Here is a 24,053-nt window from a genome sequence, read left to right as displayed (position 1 = left end):
TCTGATATGGATACTTTGTTGAAAAAAAGCAGGAAAAATTCATTCAATTGGTTGATTTTTAGTAAGGTTTGAAGAAGAGCTATGGGCTTATGTCAACCAAATTTGGCAGAGGAGTGGAGTTCTCACAAATACAACAAGCTTTTAAAAATCATTGGCTGGAAGGAGAAGAGCTATAGCAAGAATTCCCTTTTCTGTTGTCTTTGGCCTTCTGGTGTACCAGTTAGTATTTAGATGGCGATTTAGTTATGAGCTACTCCTTAACCTTATGAGAAACCATGAAATAAAGTGGTTACAGGAGGAAATGAAAATACTCTGTAAGTGAAGTGAGGTTATAGATGACCCAAAGAAATGTGCTTACATTATTATGATGAGGAAAGAGGTAGAACATAGGATGTAAATCCATAGCAGTTCGATTTCATTAGTTCTGCAGCTGAGGGAACAACTTCCTTTCAAACAGCAGGTTGGTCTAGGTATTTGAAACATATTGTTAGGACAAACTCTAGGAGCTGGATTAACAAGTTTATTACAATCATGTAACAGGTTGCATTAAGGGAAGTGGCACACAAAATATACAGTAGAGTAAAAAAAAAAATGGTCTAGCAGAACCTGGATAATATACAGACATTAGTGCCTGGGAAGAGATTGTATGGCAAAAATAAGAGGAAGAGTAGGACTGGGTGGGCAATGAAACTGTAACTGGAAGAAATGGCACTGGTGTCTCAGCATTGTGTCCTTGGAGTGATGAATGAGATCAAAATGTTTGATGGCTGAATAACAGAATAGTGTGAAGTATATTCCCCTGTCAGTTTGAGTAGGGGAAGTGAAATCACAGGGTGATTCAGTACCTAAGTCATGATCCTGCTTCGAGTCTTCTTGTTGGAGGAACATCATCTACCAACCCCACGTATGAAGATGGAGGTGACACACCTCCTAAGTTTGGAGATCCAAAATTAACCAGTCTACGTATCTTTTTCTAATTCCCATCATAGGCATAGGGAAGAGAAATATGAGGAGGAAGGGGGGATTTGACAATTTTCCTACCACGCCATGCTGACTTATGTTGCTCTAATATTTATTTTAAAGTAGTTTTTGTGTGTAGTGTAAACAGAAAATATAATACTGAATTGCTCCTTCCATGCAACAGTGTTACAGAAGTTGTATCAAACACACTCTAGTCATTGTAAGTTGTTATATGTTAATAAAGCAATAAGCAAATCTAGGTGGAAAGAAATCACAGCACTTGGAAAAGAAAAAGACTCTTAAGAATCATTCTCCTCTGCAAGTTGTGCTGGGTTTGCATGGTCAGGTTTTGGTAGCAGGGGGGCTACAGGGGTGGCTGCTGTGAGAAGCTTCCCCTGTGTCCAACAGAGCCCACACAGCCGGCTCCAAGACAGACCCACCACTGGCCAAGGCCGAGCCCATCAGCGACGGTGGTAGCGCCTCTGGGATAATGTATTTAAGAAGGGGAAGAAAAAGCCCTGTGCAGCAGCAGCCGGAAGAGAGGAGTGAGAATACATGAGAGAAACAGCCCTGCAGACCCCAAGGTCAGTGCAGAAGGAGAGGAGGTGCTGCAGGTGCCGGAGCAGAGATTCCCCGGCAGCCCCTGGTGCAGCCCCTGGTGAGGCAGGCTGTGCCCTGCAGCCCAGGGAGGGCCATGGTGGGGCAGATCTCCACCTGCACCTCGTGGAGGACCCCACGCTGGAGCAGGTGGGTGCCCAAAGGAGGCTGTGACCCTGTGGGAAGCCCATGCTAGAGCGGATTCCTGGCAGGACCTGTGGACCCAGGGAGAGAGGACCCCACGCTGGAGCAGGTTTGCTGGCAGGACTTGTGACCCCGTGGGGGACCCACGCTGAAGCAGTTGGTGAAGAACTTGTAGCCCATGGGAAGGACTTATGTTGAAGAAGCTTGTGGAAGACTGTCTCCTGTGGGAGGGACCCCACGCTGGAGCAGGGGAAGTGTGAGGAGTCCCCACCCTGAGGAGAAAGAAGTGGCAGAGATGTTTTGCGATGAACTGACCACAATCCCCCAACTTGCTGTCCCCCTGTGCCATTCAGGGGGAAGAGGTGGAGAAATTAGAAGTAAAGTTGAGCCCAGGAAGAAGAAAGGGGTGGGGGGAAGGTGTTTTAAGATTTGTTTTTCTCATTGCCCTACTCTGATTAGATTAGCAATAAATTAAATTAATTTTTCCCAAGTCAAGTCTGGTTTGCCCATGACAGTAATTGCTGAGAGATTTCTCCCTGACCTTATCTTGACCCACGAGCCTTTTGTTATATTTTCTTTCCCCTGTCCACCTGAGGAGGAGAATGGCAGAGCGGCTTGGAGGGGCACCTGGTGTCTTGCCAGGGTCAACCCACCACACAGGTGCAACCTCAGCTACTAGCACTAGTTTAAGACTATGTTTATGTGCTGTATAAACATCTTGTGTTTTCTGTGGATGAGTTGCAGCACTTACAGACTCTCCTGATACAGTCACTGATCTCTGTGCAATTTTGTGCTGGTGCTTTAGAGTTTGTTGGTGAAGCTGGTCACCTTTTAATATGAAATTATACACATTAACTCCACTTTAAAATCTGAGACTGGTCATTTATTTTGTTGCTGATTACTACAAAAATGTAGCAGAATACTCGGCAGATACTGACCATCTCTTTTCTTGTATTTTTTAAACTGTCAAAGAGGGGTTTTTTTAAATAAGATAATTGCAGAATTTTTTTGCACTGTCTAGACCAAGAAAACACTGTGTTCGATTTTTTGCCTCAACTGTTCACTCATGAAAGAGAAAGACATCTCATTTCATAGGAATCATTCAAAGCATTAATAATCTCGCTGCATCTCTTTGCCTTCAAAATAAATAGTACAATATCCTTTTAATTATACATACGCTGTGGCTTAAAGAGAGACAAATGACAAAGAAAAAACTGCATGATAAAAGGCTCCTAATTATGCAAGCATCCCTTGATCAAGACTTACTCTGAAGTATTCACTACAACTCCTTCCTTGCCTGCCTCTAAGCTGTCTTGAAACCCAATTCCATAAACAGTGTCTGACCAAATCTGGTGAGAGCCACCGCCCTCACTGCGTCGTGGTCAGATGCAGTCCTGCCTGCCGGGGCGTGCCAAGCGAGGGCAACAGAACTGGAGCAAACCCAGTCTAGAGTGGGGGCAAAGTGTAGTCTGAAACACCGTTCTGCTGCTCGGGCCTTGACTCGCCTTCAGTACAGTAAATAGCACTTAATTCTCACTTAGCGCCGTTGGAGTTACGCACCATTTTAGCAAGAAGAAAGCATTTAGGAATGTCTCTTTGAATAGAAGTCCAGGTCACCTGTTTCAGTGGCTCGTTCAGGGCCTGTTGGAGTTGTGGAAGGCTCTTGTGTTTGGTGCAGGCACCGAGGTATGAGCTCTTTAATTTGTGGAATTTAATGTATTCCCTCAGATATCTCTTAGGTTTTTGCTGAGACTGTTCTGTCTTGGTTTTGACTCTTTGTCTGTAAATGCCATTTAAAGGTTGTTACTTTTTTTTTTTTCCCTAACAGTATCAAGGACAAAAATAAAGGTGAACTAATCCCCCCAGTAATGAAGGAAACTGTATCGTACTTAAAAAGAAAAGGTGAGTTTTGTGTCAAAAGGGGATGTGTCTTTCATAACAAGGAAACTAGTATGATGCTGTGTAACACTCAGTGTCTGATTCAGCAAAGGTTACAGCTGCACATGATGTGTTTAAATCCTGAAACCTTAGGTAGCAATTGGGCACCGCTTTGAGAGCTTTGTTGGATGGGGAATACTTATTATTGGATTATTGTCTCACTATGGAAAAAAACAAAACAAACTTTTTGCTTTTAAGATTAGATGAGGAAATAGCAAATGAGAGAAGATGTCTTGAAATACACATCACCAACCGATGTCATATTGTTGGTTTTAAGGAGAACTCCCAGGTAAAAATCAATGAGAACTTCTGTTTTTATAGAACCAGTGTCCATAAAAACTCATTGAAAAAACATGTTTTGCAGGAATAAGTCCGAAGTCCTCACTTCACAAAATACTTTTACTGGTATTTACAGACCATTTGACTGCAGTTCATATCTATGGTTACATTATATAGAGATACAGATTACAAAGACCCCTGTTTAAAATGGAAGTGTCCAAATCTGCGTTCTCTACATCGCCTTCGTGTACAGTGAAAAGAGAGAGTAGACTTCGAACTGCTGGCTATGCCACTGAGCTCCCCAGAGCATACCTGACCATCATAAAGGACCAAATATCAGGTGCTGTCTGTAGTGTAAGTGCATTGTATTCCCTGAGTAGGGAGAAAGCCAGAGATAGGGCTGCAATCTTGAAATTCCTTTACCCTGTGTAATGTGATTTTACATTTTGATCCCTGTTTTTTAAGGCAATCACAGCAACATTTCCATAGTCCTTTGTGCTCCAAGGCTTCAGAGTTTCACAAATGTTTGTTAAATCTTACGGTACCAAACCTATAGCATAGGTACATTTATCTTACAAGTGACAGAACAGAAACAGCATAACACAGTTATGTGACTGGCACAACATTACACAGTGGTAGACCTGGGAATGATTCCCAAGATCTCTGAAAGAAGGGTGTGAGTTTTTAATAGGTGTGTCAAGTGAAGAAAATCAAAATGTGTTTGGTTCAGTTACTAAAAAAAAAAAAGAAGCATCATTGGCATTTAATATGCCATTAATTTGGTTAATGTTTAAATAAATTTTGAGGATCAGCATGATTTTTGTTAAGACAAAGACCAGACTCGGGTATCTATATGGCTGTTACATGGGGTTTATATGAGATTTTTCCTTATTTAAAGAGCTATTTGTATTGACAACACACTAATAATATAAAATACAAATTTTGAGTAAATTCTTCTGTAGACAGGCTCATCCACAGCCTATATCCCACAACATTCACAATTCTTGATTTGCATCCTTGAGCTGTCATTCTGAACAAAGTAGATTTTGCTTTCAGTATTCAAATAGTATGCATCATTGATCTCTTAATTTTAACTGTTTCTACTAGGGTTTGGTCTGAGTTTGAGTTTATTTGAACCCAAAGTGAGAAGTGTCAAACTTTTTAAAAACTTGTACTGAATAGCCTTCACATCTGTGGGGAAAAAAAAAAAATAGGGGGGTGGGATGTGAAGCAAGAAGAATGTTGCTTCTCAGCTTTATTGCTGATTCTCAAGAGAAATCCTTGCTTTATTTAAATCAGTGCAAGATCATACTGATTTAAATGAGAACACTCTAGACAAGATTCTAGTCTTGTCTTCATTGCTAGGCTGTGCTTCTTCGTGTTTTATCTTCCCCCATGGTAAATAAGACCATTAAGTAACTGCCTGTTTTATTTTTGGGGGGGTTTCACACCTTGAGTGAAGCTTTTAATGATATGCATAGGAGAATGAGAGAGATCCACTGCAGTGGATACTTGCTTACAGTTTGGAAGCAGTGGAGCATAGCATCTATAGGGATGCCTGTGTACAGAGCAGCTAGCTCCTCGCCTCTTGAAATTGCTGATTTATCTTCAAAATACCTGCAGCAGCTAAGGCCAAGTACTGGAGTGGGGCCAGTTCTGCTATTAACTGATCTGCAGTAGATGAAGAGTTCCTAATAGTCTTTATTGAAGACCTCTAGGTCCAAATTCAGGATTTCCACTCAAGCCCATAAAGCTGCTTGGATGTGTTGTTTCCAGACTGGTGCTAATGATGAAAACTTTGCAGGTGTAGCTTGTATCAAATATTGTGGTGGCATACAGGGAATGCAAATAGCTCACTACTAAGAATGTTGAAGGCAAGTTGACTGGCAGCTTGAGACAATCCCTGTAATTATAATTGTAAGTGGATAATAAGAGCTTATGTAGTGTATCAGTGCATGCCCCATCTGCAGATGAAAGCCAGACTTTTTCATGTTTTAAATTGTTATGAAACAATCATCCTTACATATATTTAGCTTATCTTAATAGGTGAATACCTCTTCCTCACTAATCACGGGAGTCAAGAGAGCTAAAATGAGGGTAAATGTGGACTAACATCATTACTTCTCACAGCTGTTATTATTTAGAAATTGAGTGAAAATTTAGTCACTAAAATGTTGATTGATTTAAACTTTTGGCTGTGCTTTGCATATCTGGCACTTCCTTGGACCTATTTGAAGATGTCAAAAAAATAGGAGGTTTATGGCCATCATTATATTGTGCTGGTGACCAGTAACTAGTAATTCTTGCACCAGTCTGACACAAATCCTCTTCCATGTCTTGCTTTTTGTTCTTTCTGGGTGTTCTGGCTCATCACTATTGCACCAGTCCCACACCCTTCCCTCTCACCAATTGCTGAGTCTAGCTCAGATACCCACAGTTTTCTGAAGCAGCAACTCCAACTGCACAGTACAGGGGAGGGGAAAGCAAGTTTTAGCTCTCATGGTTGTGACAAAAGAAAGGGTTTGGCTCAACCTTGTCATTGCAGAATTTCTCCTAGATGGAATGTTTGTTATTCTGAAAGCAGTAATCATCCTTGGGTTTTCTCCAAACTTCATCTTTTTTTGGCTAAAAACTCATCTGTTCAGTGCAGTATCAGCACAGTTTGTAAAGGATAGTCTCTGAGGAAATGTGATAATACTTCTGAACAAAGCCCTTGTGGCATGGTAATGCTGGTCACTGATACGTAGTCCAGCCATGCACTTGCTAGCTGGACTACCTCATTTTTTCCCCAGCCTTCTGTCCTTCTGCCCCCCCAGGAAGGAAGGGCATGTGCTCTGTCAACGTTGATATTTTCCAACCAAGCCCAGGTTTACTCAGAGCTGTCATACTCCCTATCATAAGGAGATCTCCACAAACCAGATTTCTAAGGAGAGATGGCTTGTCAGGTAGAGTGTTTTCTGACATTCTCAGCCAGCTGATGCTTGAAAGCCAAGTACCTGCCATGCCAAGGCTGTTAAGCAGTAGGTGATAGACATGCATTTTTTTACACTTGATTATAACTGTGCAGGTATCTGTTGTACCTGCTGTCTGCTATGATTTTAACTCTTTCTCTCAATCTGGAATATCTTAATTCTGCCATCAGCTCCAGCGAGTGTCGGTTCCTGTGCTGACAGCCCCGGGAGGCTGACTGGCAGCGTTCTTTGCACTCCAGACGCGGCCGTGAGCACAGTGAAAGCTTCAGTTCATCTTCCGGAAGTGACAAAAATTCAGTCATTACCCCATTCCATTTGATTTTGGCATAGTTTCCAGCCTCGCAGAATTAGCAGGGAGTGGAGTTTGGTTTTCACCTCAGGTGCGGTATTTCCATTCGTTCTTCCCATTGCTACATTTTCACATTTATGTACCTGAAATCAATTTCTGAAACTCTGACTTAGGTCACAAAAGCTTCTGCAAAATAATGCTTCATCAACAGATTTCTTGAAACACCAGAAATCTTCTGACATCCATTAAGTCAATTCCGTAGTGCTTAGGCTCTTACTTCTTGAACAGATCTGATGCAGGAGCTGTGGGGGTACTCAAACCAGGCACCAGCCTGCAGTAGTATGCTACTAGGCTAAGGAAACTTTTAGTCTCTAAAGTTCACCCAGTCTTTTTCATCTTAATCACTCTGATCCCTTTGACAGATTGCTTCATGTCACTTTTTTCCTCCTTGATGTTTACATTTTCTGCCTCTGTTTCAGACAACACTGCTGGTAGAAGTGTTCTATCCAGTGTGGAAGCATCCTCATCTGTACAAATGAGCCAAAACTCCTCTTCTTGTCCCGAGTTACTGAGTTGGCTCTGGCTCTGACAGCAGCAAGCATGATCCCCAGCAGCCAAATTAGCATTATGACAGTCAGCATGGTTTTCTTCCTCACACATTTATCCGACTCCGTATTTAGATAGCTGTTTCTGAGCAAGATGACTCTCACTGGATCCAGTTAGTAGGTCACCTAGTACCTTAACAGAGACTAAAGAACCTACTGTAAGCAGAGATTCCTCTACGTCTGTTTGTATTTGTCCTAGTTTAGGCTGGAATAGAGTTAATGTTTCTTCTTAGTAGCTAGAATAGTGCTGTGTTTTGGTTTCAGTACGGGGTTTGGTATGAGAAGAATGCTGATAGCACACTGATGTTTTCAACTGTTGCTCACTATATAGAGGAGGGGTGGTCGGGAAGGGTCTCTCTCTCTCTCTCTCACTTCTGGGATTGCAACTGGGGGATCTTGGTATTTCGGGATCGCTGGCCGGGAACGGGCTGGGTATGGGTCAGCGGGCGGTGAGCAATTGCATTGTGCATTGCCTGTTTATATTTTCTGTTATTGTCACTGTTGCATTTTATTACCATCATTAAACTGTTCCTATCTCAACCTGCGGGTCTCCCTTTACCCCTCCAATTCCCTCCCCCATTCCCAGGTGGGAGTGGGGGGGGAGCGGCTGCGGGGTGTTTGACTGCTGACAGGTCAAACCTGAACAGTATTATATAAACAAGATCTATTATGGCTGCCACCTCAGACACTATTACAATAAACTAAGTTTCTTAATTTCAGTAATAATTTTTGTGTTATTTTTTCAACAAAGGAAAAGAAAGTAGCCATTTCACTGCTTTCATTCTAGTTCCACTTTAGAGTGAAAAATGTTTTTAAAGTTTTTAATACAGAATTTCAAAAGTGCTTAATTTTAGTTCCTGCTAACCTTCACATGGAAGAATTGGTTTCCTAAAATGAGTTCTGAGTATCTGAGAAAACCATCAGCTCATTAAGACTAAGCCTTAGAGTTCATCTTTTGGATCAAACAAAAGAAGTGCGCTTAATTTCAGAAGTAAGGTGTCGGTATCATCCTGAACTCAGCTGATGATTTAGTCTGGCCAAAGAGGAAGGGTAGGTTTAACATAGCACATTTGTGACTAGATCATCACAGTAACCAGCAAACCAGAGGATATGTTTTTATATGCTCAGCCTCAAAACAGCAACCTCTGTCTAGTTTATAAATGCAAGGCTTGACTTGCACTTGCACTAAACAAGATTGATTTTTTTTTTGTGTGTGTGTACTAAGTTATCTACCATGCCATGAGAAATTACCTTGCTTAATTAAATACGCACTCTCATGTCAGAACAGTTCATAAGTGTTTCTAACCTGGCGTCGTTCCTTTAGCGGTAATGATCTTGATGCCTTGCTCACAGGCCCTTTTCTCCAAAAAGCCCAGCCTGTGCCACAGGGTAGTAATTTTATTTCTTCAATTAATAGGTCCCCTCAACCTACTTTGTGCTGAAGTGAGACTGTAAACAGGGGCTGCCACTTCTAACTGACCGTTTTGGTAACCAGGGATATAAGCCATGCCACGCTGTGGAGGGTGCCCAGGCCAGCCTGGCAGGGCAGAGGGGCCTGCTGGCGTCAGCGCCGCCCGGCCGCCGAGCCGGCTTTATCCGCCATAGGCTTTAGGATTCAGAAACGCACTTCTGCTTTTAAACTCTAATAAGATGTCACAGCTGAAGTTTCCTTTTGTGTCTTTTACTTGCATGTCTTTTTTTTCTAGAAAAAGCAGGTTACAGACTGGATATAGGGTACCGTGACAAATTAAAAGCTAGGTGGTGAGTGGCTGGTGGACTTGGTGTTTGTTTAGGTCAGTATTAGTACAATTTGCTGTGCTTTCTTAGTTTTTAAACTCTGACCTGCAGTTTGAATGTACTAAGTGATACACACTAAAAATAAAACTGCATGGCAAAATCCATATTTTGTTTGCAAACCCCACAACATCTAGAGGTCAAGTGACAGCTTTTAAGGGAATTTTTAGTTGATTCATTATGGTGTAGGTGTAAATGGCACTGTTCAGACCTGCATGAAGCTGTCAAATAAGTTACAAAGGGCAGGAATATTGCTCAAGCCTATCTCAAATATTAATACTCTGTCATTTTTATTGGTCTTATTCAAAATACCAGTTTGAAATACATAAGTAGGATTGGTTTTGTTAGTGTATTTTATGTTTTAGAGAGTATCCCCAAGGGTATAAATGACATGCTTGTCCATGTTTTAAACAATTTAAAACCAAAGCTAACCTGCTGGGATTATTACTAAAATGTCCCAAATTTGATAACATTTGCATTCTATAGAATGGCCATATAAGGGAACAGCTACAAAAGAATTGCATAGAGAACTGATTACTAAAGAGATCATGTGAGATCGGCAGCAGCTCAGAAGTGATGGAACAATAAACTCATTGTAAAGGAATCACACTACAGAATTAGAAAGCAGAAAAGATAACTGTCCCCTATAGGAAAATTATCTCTCAGGAGCCCCTGTTGACAAGTCTTTCTCTCTTACCTCATCTCTTTTGTTGATTGGAAGTGCTTTGCAGCACAAAGTTTGTGTTCAGTGTTGTCTTGTGGCACCACAGGAGAGTCATGGGTGATGACTAAGACCTCTAAATGAAATGGTAATAACCAACCTATAGAAGTTTAATGATAAAGTAATAAATGCCCTCTGGTATGATTATAGTGACAACTAAAGCTGTCCTTTATCTGTTCAATAGCAGAAGCAGTGATAAACATTGATTAATCTTTCCTCATCATCCCCTCCATGAAGCACAAATCTTGCTGATGGAGAAAGTTTTGGTTCCATTTTTTTAATGTGAATGAATACATCCTGGTGGTGATTGTCAGAATGGGTAGAGATGGATGGTTATGCATTCTGAATACGTTTGGATTGCTGCAGCTTAGCGAGTTTGCCTTCTGGCCTCTACTTCTTGTGATCAATCAAATATCTCTTAAAAATGCAACACTGGGAAAGCTTGACATTGGCCATATAAACATTTCTGAGTTCTTGGCTCTTTTGTTCTCATGTGAATGTTTTTACGTAGGGTTCATGGAAACGAGATAAATCCCAAGAGTAGTTCGTATTCCATCAAATGAAAATGAACCTCGCAATAAGCACAGTTTGTGTTTTTGGTGCTCAGGCATTGTAAATAAATTATGTTCAGAGGTGCCAAGTGTAAACTGAGAATATTCATTCATAAATCCAAAGGCTAGAGACTATGCTTTTCAAAACTGCAAGGACACAAATACAGTTTGAGTTTTGTGGAGGATGTACAGTTCTACATCCTTGCTGCTGCTTGTCAGTTCAGTAGGGCTGAACTGTCCCTTCTCTTCCCCTCTGCCTGTGATCTGCTGTGCACCTTCTTGCAGTGCAAATCATCTTTACAAACTGCAGACATCACGCTCACTTGTTCTGTATTCATTGCACAGAATACAAGGGAAAGGAAGGCTCTGCAATCTCCTCCTCAAACTTGTGCTGTATTGTAGCTCTAAAACAAAATGTCTCGAATTTGTCTTAAGCATAAAAATTCACAATTGCCACCACTTTGGGCATTTAAGATGTTACATTGAAGATGGACAATTAAAATATGCTATAAACTCATCAGCCCTCCTATTAAAATAAATTAGTTGTAATTTTTAAAAAGGAATCTTACCAGAATTAGGTAAGCTGCAAGAAGATGTCTAAATCAGTTGTGTTAATGAGAATGAAAACTGCTTCCAAGTCAGGATGGACACTTCCTGAGAGTTGGCAGGACCATGGTCAAAAGAAACATTTCCAAACTCAATTTGGGACAGAAGGAATTCAGATGCTCAGTCTTTGCTATTTCTCTTCTGAAAGCAGACAAATTAACAAAGGTTTTTGATGCCAGCAACCCTCAAATCAAGGATGATTGAAAGAAAAAGAATGTAATTTTCTCATCTCTCGTTCTTTGACAAGTTTTCAGCAATGTGACAGCATGTGTTACTTTAATTTATCTTTATCAGTTTTGATTTTCTATGTCTTTCCTATGGGACAACTGATGGGGGGGGAGGGGGTGGCAGAAGGGGGTTAAGTATTTTTAGCAACAGTTTATGAATTCGGAGTGTGACACAGTTGTGTCATTGCACTGTGAAATTTTGTCTGCTGTGGCAAAAGCCATCTTATTTCAGTGTGGAATTAAGTGCCTGCCTGTTTTCATTTATGATTACTGACATTTAAGTAATTACTCAGTTAAGTTCTCAATCACAGAATCACTTTTCATTGAATACAGATGGCTCCTTCAACAGTCACATACTACATTTTTCTGTATAGCACTTAATATTTAAAATTAAATTTTGCTCTTTTTGATCTGGAGAGTTTAGTGCAGGGTAGCAGAAGTCCACTGATCTCTATATCTATCTATCTATATTTTTTTGGTGAGGGGCAGGGAGCAGTTTGTGCTAAGTTATCTCAACAGAGGCTCTGCAGCATTGATAGAATATGTCAGTGACATGCAGCTGCATGTTTATTAGAACTGGGAAGCCCAGGCTAGCTGCTCATGTCAGTCGTCCCCTAGCAGTGTTCTGGCTAGCACTGCTGCTCCAGGGTTGGCATTCTCTGTGGACTGTGCTACCCATGCTATTAAGGGCAAAATAGTTAAACTTGCACACAAAGAAAATACTCCTCTTTAAAGTGACGGCTGACATCAGTCATGCTGTAAATGGGATTTGATTGAAGAACACTACTAACAAAAATTAAATAGGCTACATCAGAATTATTTTTTTAAAGGGACAAAAATGAATTCTGTGAGCTGTAGTGAACAGGTTTGTCTTCATCCAGTTCTGCTTCCTCATCCTGTAACTCTGCTATGTATTTTGTCTGCAAAAAGAAGACAAAGTGATTCATTTTATTTTACTGTGGGCACCTTGTGTTAGCTTAATTGTGGTAGTTCCAAGAACTGTTGGGGTTTTTTTTTCCCTAATGTCTGAAAAAGAAGAGACAGGACTGGAGAAAGTATTTCCTGACTGTGTATAAGGCTGTGTATTTATCCATCACAGTGAAATAACCAACAAGAGGCTTCAGGTCCCTTTCTTCCTTCCCATTCCTTGTTACGTGACCCCAGTTGGGGGCAGTTGCTAACGCTGTTCTGGTTATGTGGCAAGGGAAACACCATTGTTCAAATCATGTTTTCAGGTAGCTTTCCCCTGCCCTGCTTAAACACAGAAAGCATTAAGAGCAATTAATAGACTTACAGACATCTTAAAAAAGTATTCTCCTCGGTTCATATGTATCACAGAAGTCAGAAAAATACACTGCAGAAGGTCTGTCTCTGTACCCAGGCTCATTGTTTTCCCCCTTCAGTAGCACAATTGCTGTTGTCTCATATTTCTGTTTATCAATACGTTGAAGTTATGACCCATGCTTTATTTAAAAATTGATATATTATTTTTTGACTTGAACTTCTTTTATGCAAAAAAAAAAAATGTGGTTCTTTTACTTTAGAAGGTGAATATAGCTTTTTCTTTTTTCCTAAGAATTGCACTAACCTACATTTAATTAGTGTCATGTCATTTGGATAGGTTGCCACAAATGTAAGAAGGATTGGAGATACCCACTTTGGTAGTTGGCTTGTTTCCAGCTATGATCAAACACATTGCTGTATATATTGATTCAGTTTCAGCTGACCTGGTAAATGAATTCTGGGAGAAACACGGATATCGCCTGGATCCCATATTTCTGCAGACAAGGACAAAAGTTGCTTTTTCCCCTCCAAAAAAACATATCCAGCAAGAGCTTAGTGTTATGAGCCATTATAGTAACATTGATGGGATACAGGACCAGACAAGTACAGCTGCTGTCTGTGCTACAGATTAATGTCTTTAATTAGTCTCTTGAAAGCTTAGCCAATAAAGGCATAAACATGTTAAAAATTGATATTTATGACATTGTAGTTTATACAGTGAGATTCACATCAGATTAAAACATTAACTATTAAACCAATAGCTGCAAACAGAATTGCAAGCATTTGTGATGTCCATTTTCTGAAAGACTTGTTTCTAACGGAAAACCTCTAGTCCACTGACAGCCAGCATAAAATTTTACAAATTCTCAGGAAATTATTGTATTTCTTGTTTGCTGAGGGCAATGCCTTGATGAGCTAGCTGTTTGCAGCTGCCACTTCCAAAACCATGCCTTTAGACAGGTTGTGCTATAAATCTAATGGAACAGTTTTACTGCAGTGATGTTATTTGCTGTAACTTTATTCAACTGAAACATGATCTGATTGGGAATAAAGCAAGCAGTCAAATAGATCATAATTATTGTTGATTTGGTTCCTTTAGTAACCACACATATCCTTCTTGGATACTGTAGTTTGAGATGACATACTCCTTCCAGAACCGAGCGCATGCGCTAAAGTTTTAATATTCAACCTGTAATTTAACAGGCAAGGACATAAATGCTTAGAAAGTAACTAGGAGCTGTATTCAGCTAAATTCCAGGTAAGACTCTACATCTAGTCAGTGGAGCACTTTCAAGTAGAGCTTGGGGTTCTTTGCAAAAGTCTCTGAAACATGTATATGAAAATTTACTACCATAGTACATTATCAGTTATTTTAGTATACTGTTCTAAATTCATATGAATAGTACTGAATACTATTCTGTAAGAAATGAGTTCATTAAGGCATTTTGTATTCATTTACCAATTTTTCACACATGCAACCTGAGGGAATTTACAAGAATGACTCAGTATCTTTCATTAATGTATGACTCAAATTTTTTCTGGAACACCATAAAGATTCTTGATCATGCAAATAGATGCATGTGTACTTTAGTTGAAATACAGAAACATTGACTTCAGTCTGACTACTTACATGTGAGCCAAACTGCATTACCCAGTGGGTGGAAGGAACAGCACAAACTGGAGAGGAGGAAAGAGAGAAGGAAATGGGGATCCTACCTAACTCAAAAGGAAGAAGTACCACAAGTCTCAAGAAGAGTAACACTTCTAATCCCCACCCTGTTCTGCATAATAATTCAGATAAATAACTTACTTTGAAAGCTGTGGTCCAAATTAGATCCTCGATTGGAAGCATTTTATTGACATTTTTCCTCTGTGGCTGACGTCAGATTTTCGTTAGTCCCCAACATAAAAGTAGATAAGATAGATACCCTTCAGGAGCTTTATGATAAGTATTTCAACAGTGCCTCAAGGCTGGAATCAGGTATTTCAAAATACCATGAGCAGGCAGTGTTAAGTCCCACTGACTTCAGAGAGGGGTGGAAGGAGCAGTGGTCTGCCCCAGACTACCTTTAAGCTGGGGAGGCCAATGATAAGAAATAGGCTCGTCCATCCAGAGATCCTATGAAACGTTCCCCAGCCCAGTAGATCTTGTCTCACCCACTGACAGAAGAGGGAGTTTAGGGAATCTTTGCAAGTACTCTCTTTAGTTTGCTAAAGGTTTAAGGCAAGGAGAATAGCAGACTTACATGCATTGTTTGGGGCTCGGTTTACACATATGCTCAGTTAGAGTGGGTACATAGGCAGCCTGGTAAATCTAAATCTCCTGATTTTGTGTCATGAGGTGCAATTGAAAGCTACTTTTAAAGAAAGATTATAGTTGTCAAAACACTCCAAAACACATGAGGAAAGGTGGTAGTATTTCTATGAGACATGTTAAAGAAAGTGCTGTAGGCAATGTTGCAAAATTATTTGGTTGTATGTTCTATTTTCAATTACTTTATTTCCAAAAAATGAGTGTATCAAGTGGGTTTGTCCCCAAACCTCCCTCTGTTCTGTTTCAACTGAACCTATGGAGAAAAACAAGAGAATGGCAGCTTTTGCAGATGAGACCTGCATTAATTGTTTTTTCAGGACTACAAGTAGAGGGCCTGTTTAGAAGGTCAGCCAGCATCCAGACTATCAAAGATGTTCAGAAACTCTACAATCAGGGTAAGCTGTCATCATACCACTGCCAGCAAGAGTGTGAGGGCTTTGTTGGTCTTCATTTTGTTGGTGAAGGAGAAATGCTAGCTTTCTTATAATTACTTAATCATAAAACCATTTGTAACGTAAAATATCATAATAAGAGCACTTGTACAGAAACCTGAAAGATAGCAACAGGCACTTAATGCTTACTGATTAACAAGTCAGCTGATGTCAGATCAGAGATTACAAAATCTGTAGCAGCTAATAAATGATAAGGTTTGAGACAAAAATGGTCTGTTTTTTCATAACCATTTGTTTTGCTTCTGCGCACTTTGAGTTACTGTAGTTATGAAGTACAATGTCTTTGTGTCACTTTGCTTCTGGTGTTTTTCCATGGTTATGGCAAAAAAATATCATTTTAACTAATAATTTATGAAATGTAGTGAAGTAATTTTGAAAGTCACTGAATTCCCCGTGAATTCATTTTATGAAATGCCTTTATTCAAAGAATCTCTTATAGCAAGATTAATGAAACTATGAAAAATACAAAAATAAAATGCTAAGAGTTACCAGCAGCAGAATGCCAAAAGGTTTTCTGTTCGAAATGTAGCACAAAACAATTTTTAAGCAGTAGTTTAAAAAAAAAGTAAAACATATGATTGGATGCCTTTTTTCTTATTTTCCTCCTTCTAGGCAAGTCTGTGAATTTCGACGATTATCATGATATCCATATTCCTGCTGTTATCCTGAAGACTTTCCTTAGGGAACTCCCTCAGCCATTACTAACGTTTGAGTGTTACGATCATATCCTTGGAATCACCAGTGAGTATAAATAAGTTTTGGAAAAATCTATACAGCAAGTTGAACTGGACCTGGCTAATTCATAATCACTGCAGTTTGCTAACCATGATGCAGTTGTGGGTATATAATATTAGCGCTTCACTGCAGCCATGGATGGACAGCCTCATAATCTGTACCAGAGCAAGGTGGTCAGGGTTGCCAAGACCCTGTCTGCTTTTTACAAGATTTACTGGTTTATCTATAAATCATAGTGTATTATTAAAAACTGGATCAGACTTTTCACTGTCAGGGCTCCATTTTTATGTCATGGTACAGCACTGAGTCAGTCTGAGTGATAGAAGTTATGTCAAAGCAGCTTTAGTTTTACCAGCAAGATTGATAGAATTGTGGAAGCAAAATTTAATTGGTCATTTGTATGCTTCTTTCCTTTTCTTTCTTTTTTTTTTTTCTTTTTTTTTTTTTTATTGTGGGAGGGGATTGTTTTTATTGCAGCTATTCCCATGGGATAACATATTGGGGAAGAAGGACTCTAAAGCCATGAGAATACACTGATGATCTAAAGATCTGGTGCCACATGAAACTATGAATTATAAAACTTTAATTATGTGGCCTTTGTCAGGGACTAGGAGTTCATAATGCTGGCAAGGCAACCCTCTGATACATGGGGCTTTAATATCTGAGATCCCAGAATATGTGAGAGTTAGTACCTAGTACTTGTAGAGATGGGTATTTTGCCATCCAGTCTGTAGTCAAGCTAGCAGGGAACTCATAGAGCTTCCAGTCACAAGCACACATTTTTCAAAAATCTGCTTTTTGAGGAAATTATATTTAAATGGAGTACGGCTTCCAACAGACTCTGTTAGCCTACCTCTGGTAACCATGGGCTGATGCTGTTGCAAAGTGTGTTACAATTACTGTAATGACTGTTGCTGTTGGGGTAGGGCACTAAAATAGTTCAGACTAGGGATAAATCTCAGTTGCTAAATACTTATAATGTGTAGAAGTACAGCAAGTTTACTGTACCTAGAATTGATGTATTTAGGTAAAATTCTTATACTGTTCCCATCACTAGCATCTGTGCGTACTGTTTCATATCATTAACTTTATTCATGTATTTCCATTAAAAAACTTAATCAGGTCATGTTCACAATCCTCTGAATTTCTGTTCTGTTTTGCTATTTGCAAGTCTGTAGATCACCACCTTCCAAATCAAGGATTCATCTGTTCATACAATAAATATCTCAGGGCATTGAGAAAAACAGGTCTGTTCACAGGAGGGTGGTAGTCCCTCCATTTCTAAGGATAGTCACTCAGAACTAGAAAGAATAGGGGAAATTTGGAAAAAGGATGTATAAATGCTGATTTTTACTGAATTCATCTTGCGCTGACTTTCTGGATGTGATATTACTTTGTGATAGAGCTAAGTGAAAAATGAGAACAATTCTGGAAAGAAGCTGAGCAATGCATTGTCCTAGGAACACTGGGAGGTGTTTACTGTCATTTAAGTGTTGTCAAAATATGTTGAAAAGTGGAGTTTAAAAGGATTTCTCCTTGGGATTTCTTGTTATGCAGTGTGATGTCCACTATGTTTTCTTGGTGCTGTCGTGATATCCTGATTTTAAAAGATCTTAAGCCTGAGAGCCAAGCTGGACTGCAGCAAAGGTGTATTCTCAGTGACTACAGTGTAGAAGGGAGGTTTGAAGAGGTGTGATCACCGACAGCTGTCTTGGGATGATTTGAAAATTCTCATTCTGTTTTCTGGAAGACACCAGAGCAGGTTAAGAGATGTATCTACTACATCTCTTAACCTGCAAACCCAGAAATACAGTATCTCTGCTTTACAGTACTTTGCAATGATAGTGAAACTTTTCTCTTTAGTGTCTCATCTGAAACATGTTTTTAAAGAGTTATTGATAGGAGCTGTGAAATAAATTTACTGAGTGACCAACTAAATAAAATCATTAAACCTTGAAGTTTATAATTGGCAAAGAACTTTGGTCAGGAAAACTACTAATAAGAGTTCCTTTACCCAGTATTGCTACACTTCCTGCATTATTTACTCTGCAGAAGGCTGACAAAAAAATTCTTGGGATTCAGATTATTGTGTCTTCTGGGAACTGGTAGCTTTGCAGTAGGAAAAACGTCAACACAGGTCACCACAATATAGCTTAATGTATTTAATTCAGACCCTAAGGGAACATTTAACATGGTGGAGTTTTGTGTATGCACACATACTTAAATGCACCTGTAGCTGTGTCAGGGAGAGATGGAAATGGAACACGCAGAAAAAGCATCAGCACAAATGAGCTGCTTAGGTCAGGAATGATAGTAATCATCAGACTTAAGTCCAAATTGGTGTTAAACTTCCTGTACTAAAATAATTACAATATTCAAGCAAAAAAAAAAAAAAAATTTGAAAAATTGTCGCTTGGAACAACATTTAAAATATAATCCAGTGTTAGTGTAATTCTCACCCAGATTGTCTAAATGATGCGAGGAGTTTGGGGTCCAGATCTGGTTTTGCCCGTCTGTAAAAATGAGGTAATGAACCTGCTTAGGTTTATCTCCAGACCCAAGTGGCCATCTTACAAATCTTTGCTGAGACAGTGTTTTTGAAGTTAGTAGAGTGCCAAAAGAGCATTTTGGGCAGGATTGTGTCTCAACAAGAATAAAATTAGGGCATAAAATGTAGACATCTGGAATCAGTGCATAGAGAGGTAATGAGATTCAAATCAAGACCTTTTAAAGTCTTCTCTAGCAAAAAAAAAAAAAAAATACTTTGGCTATTTCACTGAATCTACAAAATACTCTGGAAGTTAGTCCTAGCCAGATAGATGATAATACAGAATACAGTAGGGTCATTTAAAGAGATAACCCTAACTGGTATATTGGTGGTAGAGGTTAGTAGAGATTAATTTTGAAGTTACTTTTACAGATGGATATCTAAATTCCAGCAGAAATAAATAAGGAGTTATTTCTTAGTAATATTTTGTTGCTTTTGAGTTAAATTAATACTGACTTTGATACTACAGGTGTGGAGAGCAGTTTACGAGTCACCAGATGTAAACAAATAATTCAAGGACTTCCTGAGCACAATTACGTTGTTCTGAAATATCTGATATGCTTTCTCCACATGGTAAGTATAGGCAAAATTTCCAAAGTAGTGCCAGTCTTTTCTTTCTAAATACGTTATTTTTAATTCAACATTTATAATCTCTGTAGAAAATACAACTGAAGAATTTAGAAAATGTGGTGAGGTGGTTGTGCAGTACTTGCTAATGGAGTGAACTCAGGGTGCAGAATCCTCCAATTCTGATAAAAGTCAGTACTAAGCAATGGTCTGGCCATCCCTTCACCAGGAAATTCTTTAGATGTAATGGAACTACTGTGTAAATTTAAATGGGAATGTGCCTATACTGGAATATTTGAAAGTCCTGTCCCCCCAACTCCACATTCACAAAAATAGGTTCTTATTGATACAGTCTTTGGGGTTTTTTTCCTATTCTGGAGTGAAAAAAAAGCCAGAAAATGGTTGTATAATTTTTGGTGGCAAAATAAAACTAGGTGAAATCACCTTTTTTTCGCCAAAGTATAAATCTTGGGCAACTAAAACACCAAATAAATTAGTGTAATTTTAGAAAGTGTTATAAATATTAATGAGCTTTAGAACAACAGTCGGCAAAATATTTTATATTAAATCTTACAAATAACATTTTCCTGTTTAAAATAACCTTTCATCCTGTAATTTACTACAGTTTTAAATTAAAAACTTGGACCACGCCATTTTGCAAGGATTTTTGGTATGCTTCTGGATAAATAAAATCATGTGTCTTTTGTCCTACTTTTTGATTTGCTGGGTTTTTTTAACCCATTTTTGGAAACCCCACTAGTGTGGAGGTTTTGGGGAACATCCATTAATAGTTCTACATTTAGCCTAGTGACATCCTTTGGTTGCCAGTTTACACACAGGAAAAGACAGTAACAGGAGTGTAAACTTCCCCTCTGCCTTTTCCAACACATTGCCTTTTCCAGATTGCATTTTTCACACCCAGGTGCCTAAAACTGAGGATCATGGTGTTGTTGACACCTAAGTAAAGCGATACAGCCTTCCAAAGCCCTAATAGCCTACCAAAGCTATCGCATACGTGGAATGATGCTGATTTTCACCAGTGGAGGAATTAGCCCTCAGTAACTGTTCTTGGGCTACAGTCGTGTTTGCCATATTCTAGCCAGTAGCCAATTTCAGAAACAAGTCCATTTAATCCCTTTTTCTATCAGAATGCTAGAGAAAAGCAAGATTAAGGGAAACACATTGATATGACCCTCACTCAGACAGCACTTGCAAGGTTCCTGTAGCATTCACATGTTCGTTTACTGTTGCTTAGCTGAACTCTAATGCTATTAAGGAAATCCTCATGTCATTTGCTATTATTTTAGCCACTGATATCTCTCTTCAGTGTTATGAATCGTGTAAGTGACTTTGTTCCAATAATAGATGCACCATCTCAACGCACTTCTTAAGAGCTGAGCACTTGAGGTGTTAATGAGGTGTGCAAAAGTACTACATAGTGTTTTCTGTAATTGGGCAACAGAACATAGCATTATTTTTGAGTACGCCTGGTTATGTAAAGCACAGCATTGAGTTGATACTAGTGCTCAGATCTGCAATTTTTGCTGATCCATGGCTTTTCATCCTTAATGTCTTAGGGAATATTTGCATTTGGAAAGGTCAAGGGAACGTGAAACAATCTAGGAGCTAGAGATTTTTATTCATTGCAGATCGGTGTGCTGCACAAGCTGCCACAATTCAAACTTCAACAGAGCACTCTACCAATAATCCTAGTTTTTTACCTGCGAGCATCAACCTTCTTACACGTAAGAGGCAATTTAATTCTTCCATGAGCTCAGCCTTGAGTAGTGCAAGAGGTACTTGTGGTAATTTCATGAAGTGGGATGAATTGTAATCACTGGATACAGGTTTTGAACACTCCAGGTTTGATACAGGCTTGTGGAAGAAGAAAAAAAAAAAATCCCCATTTTCTCTGCAGTCTCAACCCCCTTACTTAATGAAACAGCTCCTTCTAGTCCAAAGGTGCCACAAGAAGACAGTGTTACTCCTGCAGAAAAGTAACAGACTTGAATTTAAAAAATAGGTCCAAATCCTTTAAATTTAGACTGGCAGTGATTTTGCCAGTAATGAGCCCAGCGTGCTGTGAAAGGTATAAGCTGCCCATCTCCACTTCACAGTGCATCTGGCCACTAAAGAGGGATTTGCAGGATCCTCTTGGAACTGCAGTGGACTGAGGTCCCTAGGCAGAACTGGGCAACCAGGAGCAAGAGGGAAAACAAAGGCCGGTTTTCACAAGCCAGTCCATGAATTATGTCTGTAAAAAATGTCCATGCTTGCTCAGCTGATCTTGAGAGAGATGAGTGTGCACAAACAACTGTGTGTGTTCTACAAGCCCTGCATTGCACGTGCAGTCAAGTGGATTTATGAATGCACATGCAAACTTAAAGGGCTCAAAGAAGTCTTCTTGCAAATTACTTGGCAAAGCACTCTGAGGGCTACAGTTACCCAGTTCTGAAACTAGAAACCATTTTGTAGAAAGCTATAATTGTAGTTTTCCATGACAGTCTAAGGCTAAACAATTAGGAAAGTTTGTAGAGGCAATAATATCATATAATCTGTGTTTTTATAACCATGTCTTTGGTTTTGGTACCAGCTGATATGGCCTCCTCTCTATGCTTACACACTTTCCCCTCTCTGGTGCTTATTTCTGTCCCTGCGGTCATGCCTGATGCAGGGGAAAGGTGACTGACTTGACTGAAAGAACGATTGCAAAACCTGCCAAATTCAAAATGTCAAACTCAGACCAACTAGAAAAAATGGACAAGGTTTTGGGGCCCACGGGCTTTGCTTCAAATATGTAACTGAAGCAGCAATTAAAGCCAAGTACAAACTGGAAAAAAAAATGCTCTGAATGAATGTTTTGTCTCAATCACTTGTCCAATTGAAAAGTGTAATTAGCACCAGCAAAGCTTGGGGGTGGCTGGAGATGACGGAGCACGTGGGGAAGGATTTAGATGACTAAGCCTCATGGAGCAGATACAAGCAGTTGGCATGTCTGCAAGGTAGCTGAGAGTGTGGGATAGAAACTTATATTTCCAGTCAGTTTGTGTGGGGGCGTTTTAATATCTAGTCATTTTCTTTTGAAAGTGTTTTGTGGAGTTCCTTTCAGCACTGCAACTGAGAAACCAAAGAGATGGTGACATCCTTATATTTTTAAAATGTGATGGTAATTGGCTGTTTCTGCCCTCTGTATTTTATTGTTTAAATTCATTAGGTAGTGTAGTGGCTGCCGGGTTTCACTCCTGTGGTATCCATGAGGGTGCTGGGTTGCCAGTATGTAGAATCCAAAAACTGCCACAAAACCCAAAAAATTTTGTTGGGGGGAGTGGGATATTTATTCTGGGATAGTGAAGATATGTATTTTGCATTTGTTGATGTGGCACTAAATCTTCAGCGCTTATTTCCAAAGATGAGTTTTGCAATGTACAAGTTTAATCTGTCCAGAGGACTTTCTTTCAATATAGGCTGTCATTACTTATTGATTTTTTTCTATACATGTTCCAAGGAAAGTGGGGAAAAAACCCAACAAACTGGAGCTGCGTAGTTCTTTCTTGCAATACTTTTCTGTGATGTTCAGATGATTCCTTCAAAGGTATGATCTAGGTCCTTGGAGAATTGTCTTTTATTAGCTTGTCAAATTGACAGAGCAAGTGTATTTTCACTTGAAACAGAGATAATGATTGCTAACTTCATGAAGGAATGAAAGGAGTTAAGGGGGTTAGTCCAAATGCTAAAGATGTCACTTATGTTTCTGAGAATGTATCTTGGAGGTGCAGCCCATAAAGAGGTTGGCTGGCTGCATGCTGCCCTTACATGATCTAGTGTTGGAAGGAAACATCAGCTGCTCATGATGGTGTTGTAGGTGAAGTGGATGTGTTCTTGTCATTCAAGAAAGAAATCTGGCACTGGAGTAGTGGGAGGGTTGAGATAGTGCGAAGCCTGATCCCGTTGGGGAGGGATAAAGCCATTACCACTGGTGTGACAAGGCTTCCTTGCTTGCAGCTCTTGGTGAGCCGGCAAAGATTGTTGTGGAGAGAGTCAGGTTCAGCTGCACACTTTTTCTTGGATCTGCTCAGGCAGGAATTGCTGTGCATTTTGGAGTGAAACAACATGCCGTGTCTCCCTTGAATTTCTAAGTGTCAGCCTCATTGATGACTCAGATAAGGTTTAGTGTAGTTCTGCCTCAGATGATATAATCACTGCTTCATTTTAACTAAGGGATTTTCTCTCTCAGGGAAGAATCTGTGTCTTGAGTATTTTTGTTGATCATTTCAACATTGACTGTCTCCTTGGAGTGTTCACAGAGCAGTGGTGGGTGGGAAGAGATGGTTTCGTCTTGGAGTTAGAAGCATTATTTGAAATAGTTGGCCTAAAGAAAAAAAATAAGTCTAGCTCTCCCAGCAAGTTGCAGTGGTGTTACTTTGAGCTACAATGTTGGCCTTTGAAGGCAGCAGCTAGGTTAAGCAGGAT

The 24,053-nt window shown here is 39.6% G+C and overlaps 1 protein-coding gene across 5 annotated transcripts in view; it reads left to right on the top strand.

Annotated features, from left to right (window-relative positions):
• The window catches only part of ARHGAP8 (Rho GTPase activating protein 8), an 83,100-nt gene that overhangs the window by 55,702 nt on the left and 3,345 nt on the right, over window positions 1-24,053 (top strand). For all 5 annotated transcript variants that reach the window (XM_042795372.1, XM_042795373.1, XM_032986200.2 and 2 more), the window contains 4 exons: window positions 3,530-3,603; window positions 15,599-15,676; window positions 16,346-16,474; window positions 19,486-19,589. In XM_042795372.1, coding sequence (XP_042651306.1) covers window positions 3,530-3,603; window positions 15,599-15,676; window positions 16,346-16,474; window positions 19,486-19,589 — 385 coding nt within the window. The remainder of the gene's footprint in view (window positions 1-3,529; window positions 3,604-15,598; window positions 15,677-16,345; window positions 16,475-19,485; window positions 19,590-24,053) is intronic.

This window comes from Tyto alba, unplaced genomic scaffold (genome assembly GCF_018691265.1).
Source record: "Tyto alba isolate M040663 unplaced genomic scaffold, T.alba_DEE_v4.0 Super-Scaffold_21, whole genome shotgun sequence".
In the NCBI taxonomy this organism is placed as follows: Eukaryota; Metazoa; Chordata; class Aves; order Strigiformes; family Tytonidae; genus Tyto; species Tyto alba.
This window is presented reverse-complemented; position numbering and strand designations above follow the sequence as displayed.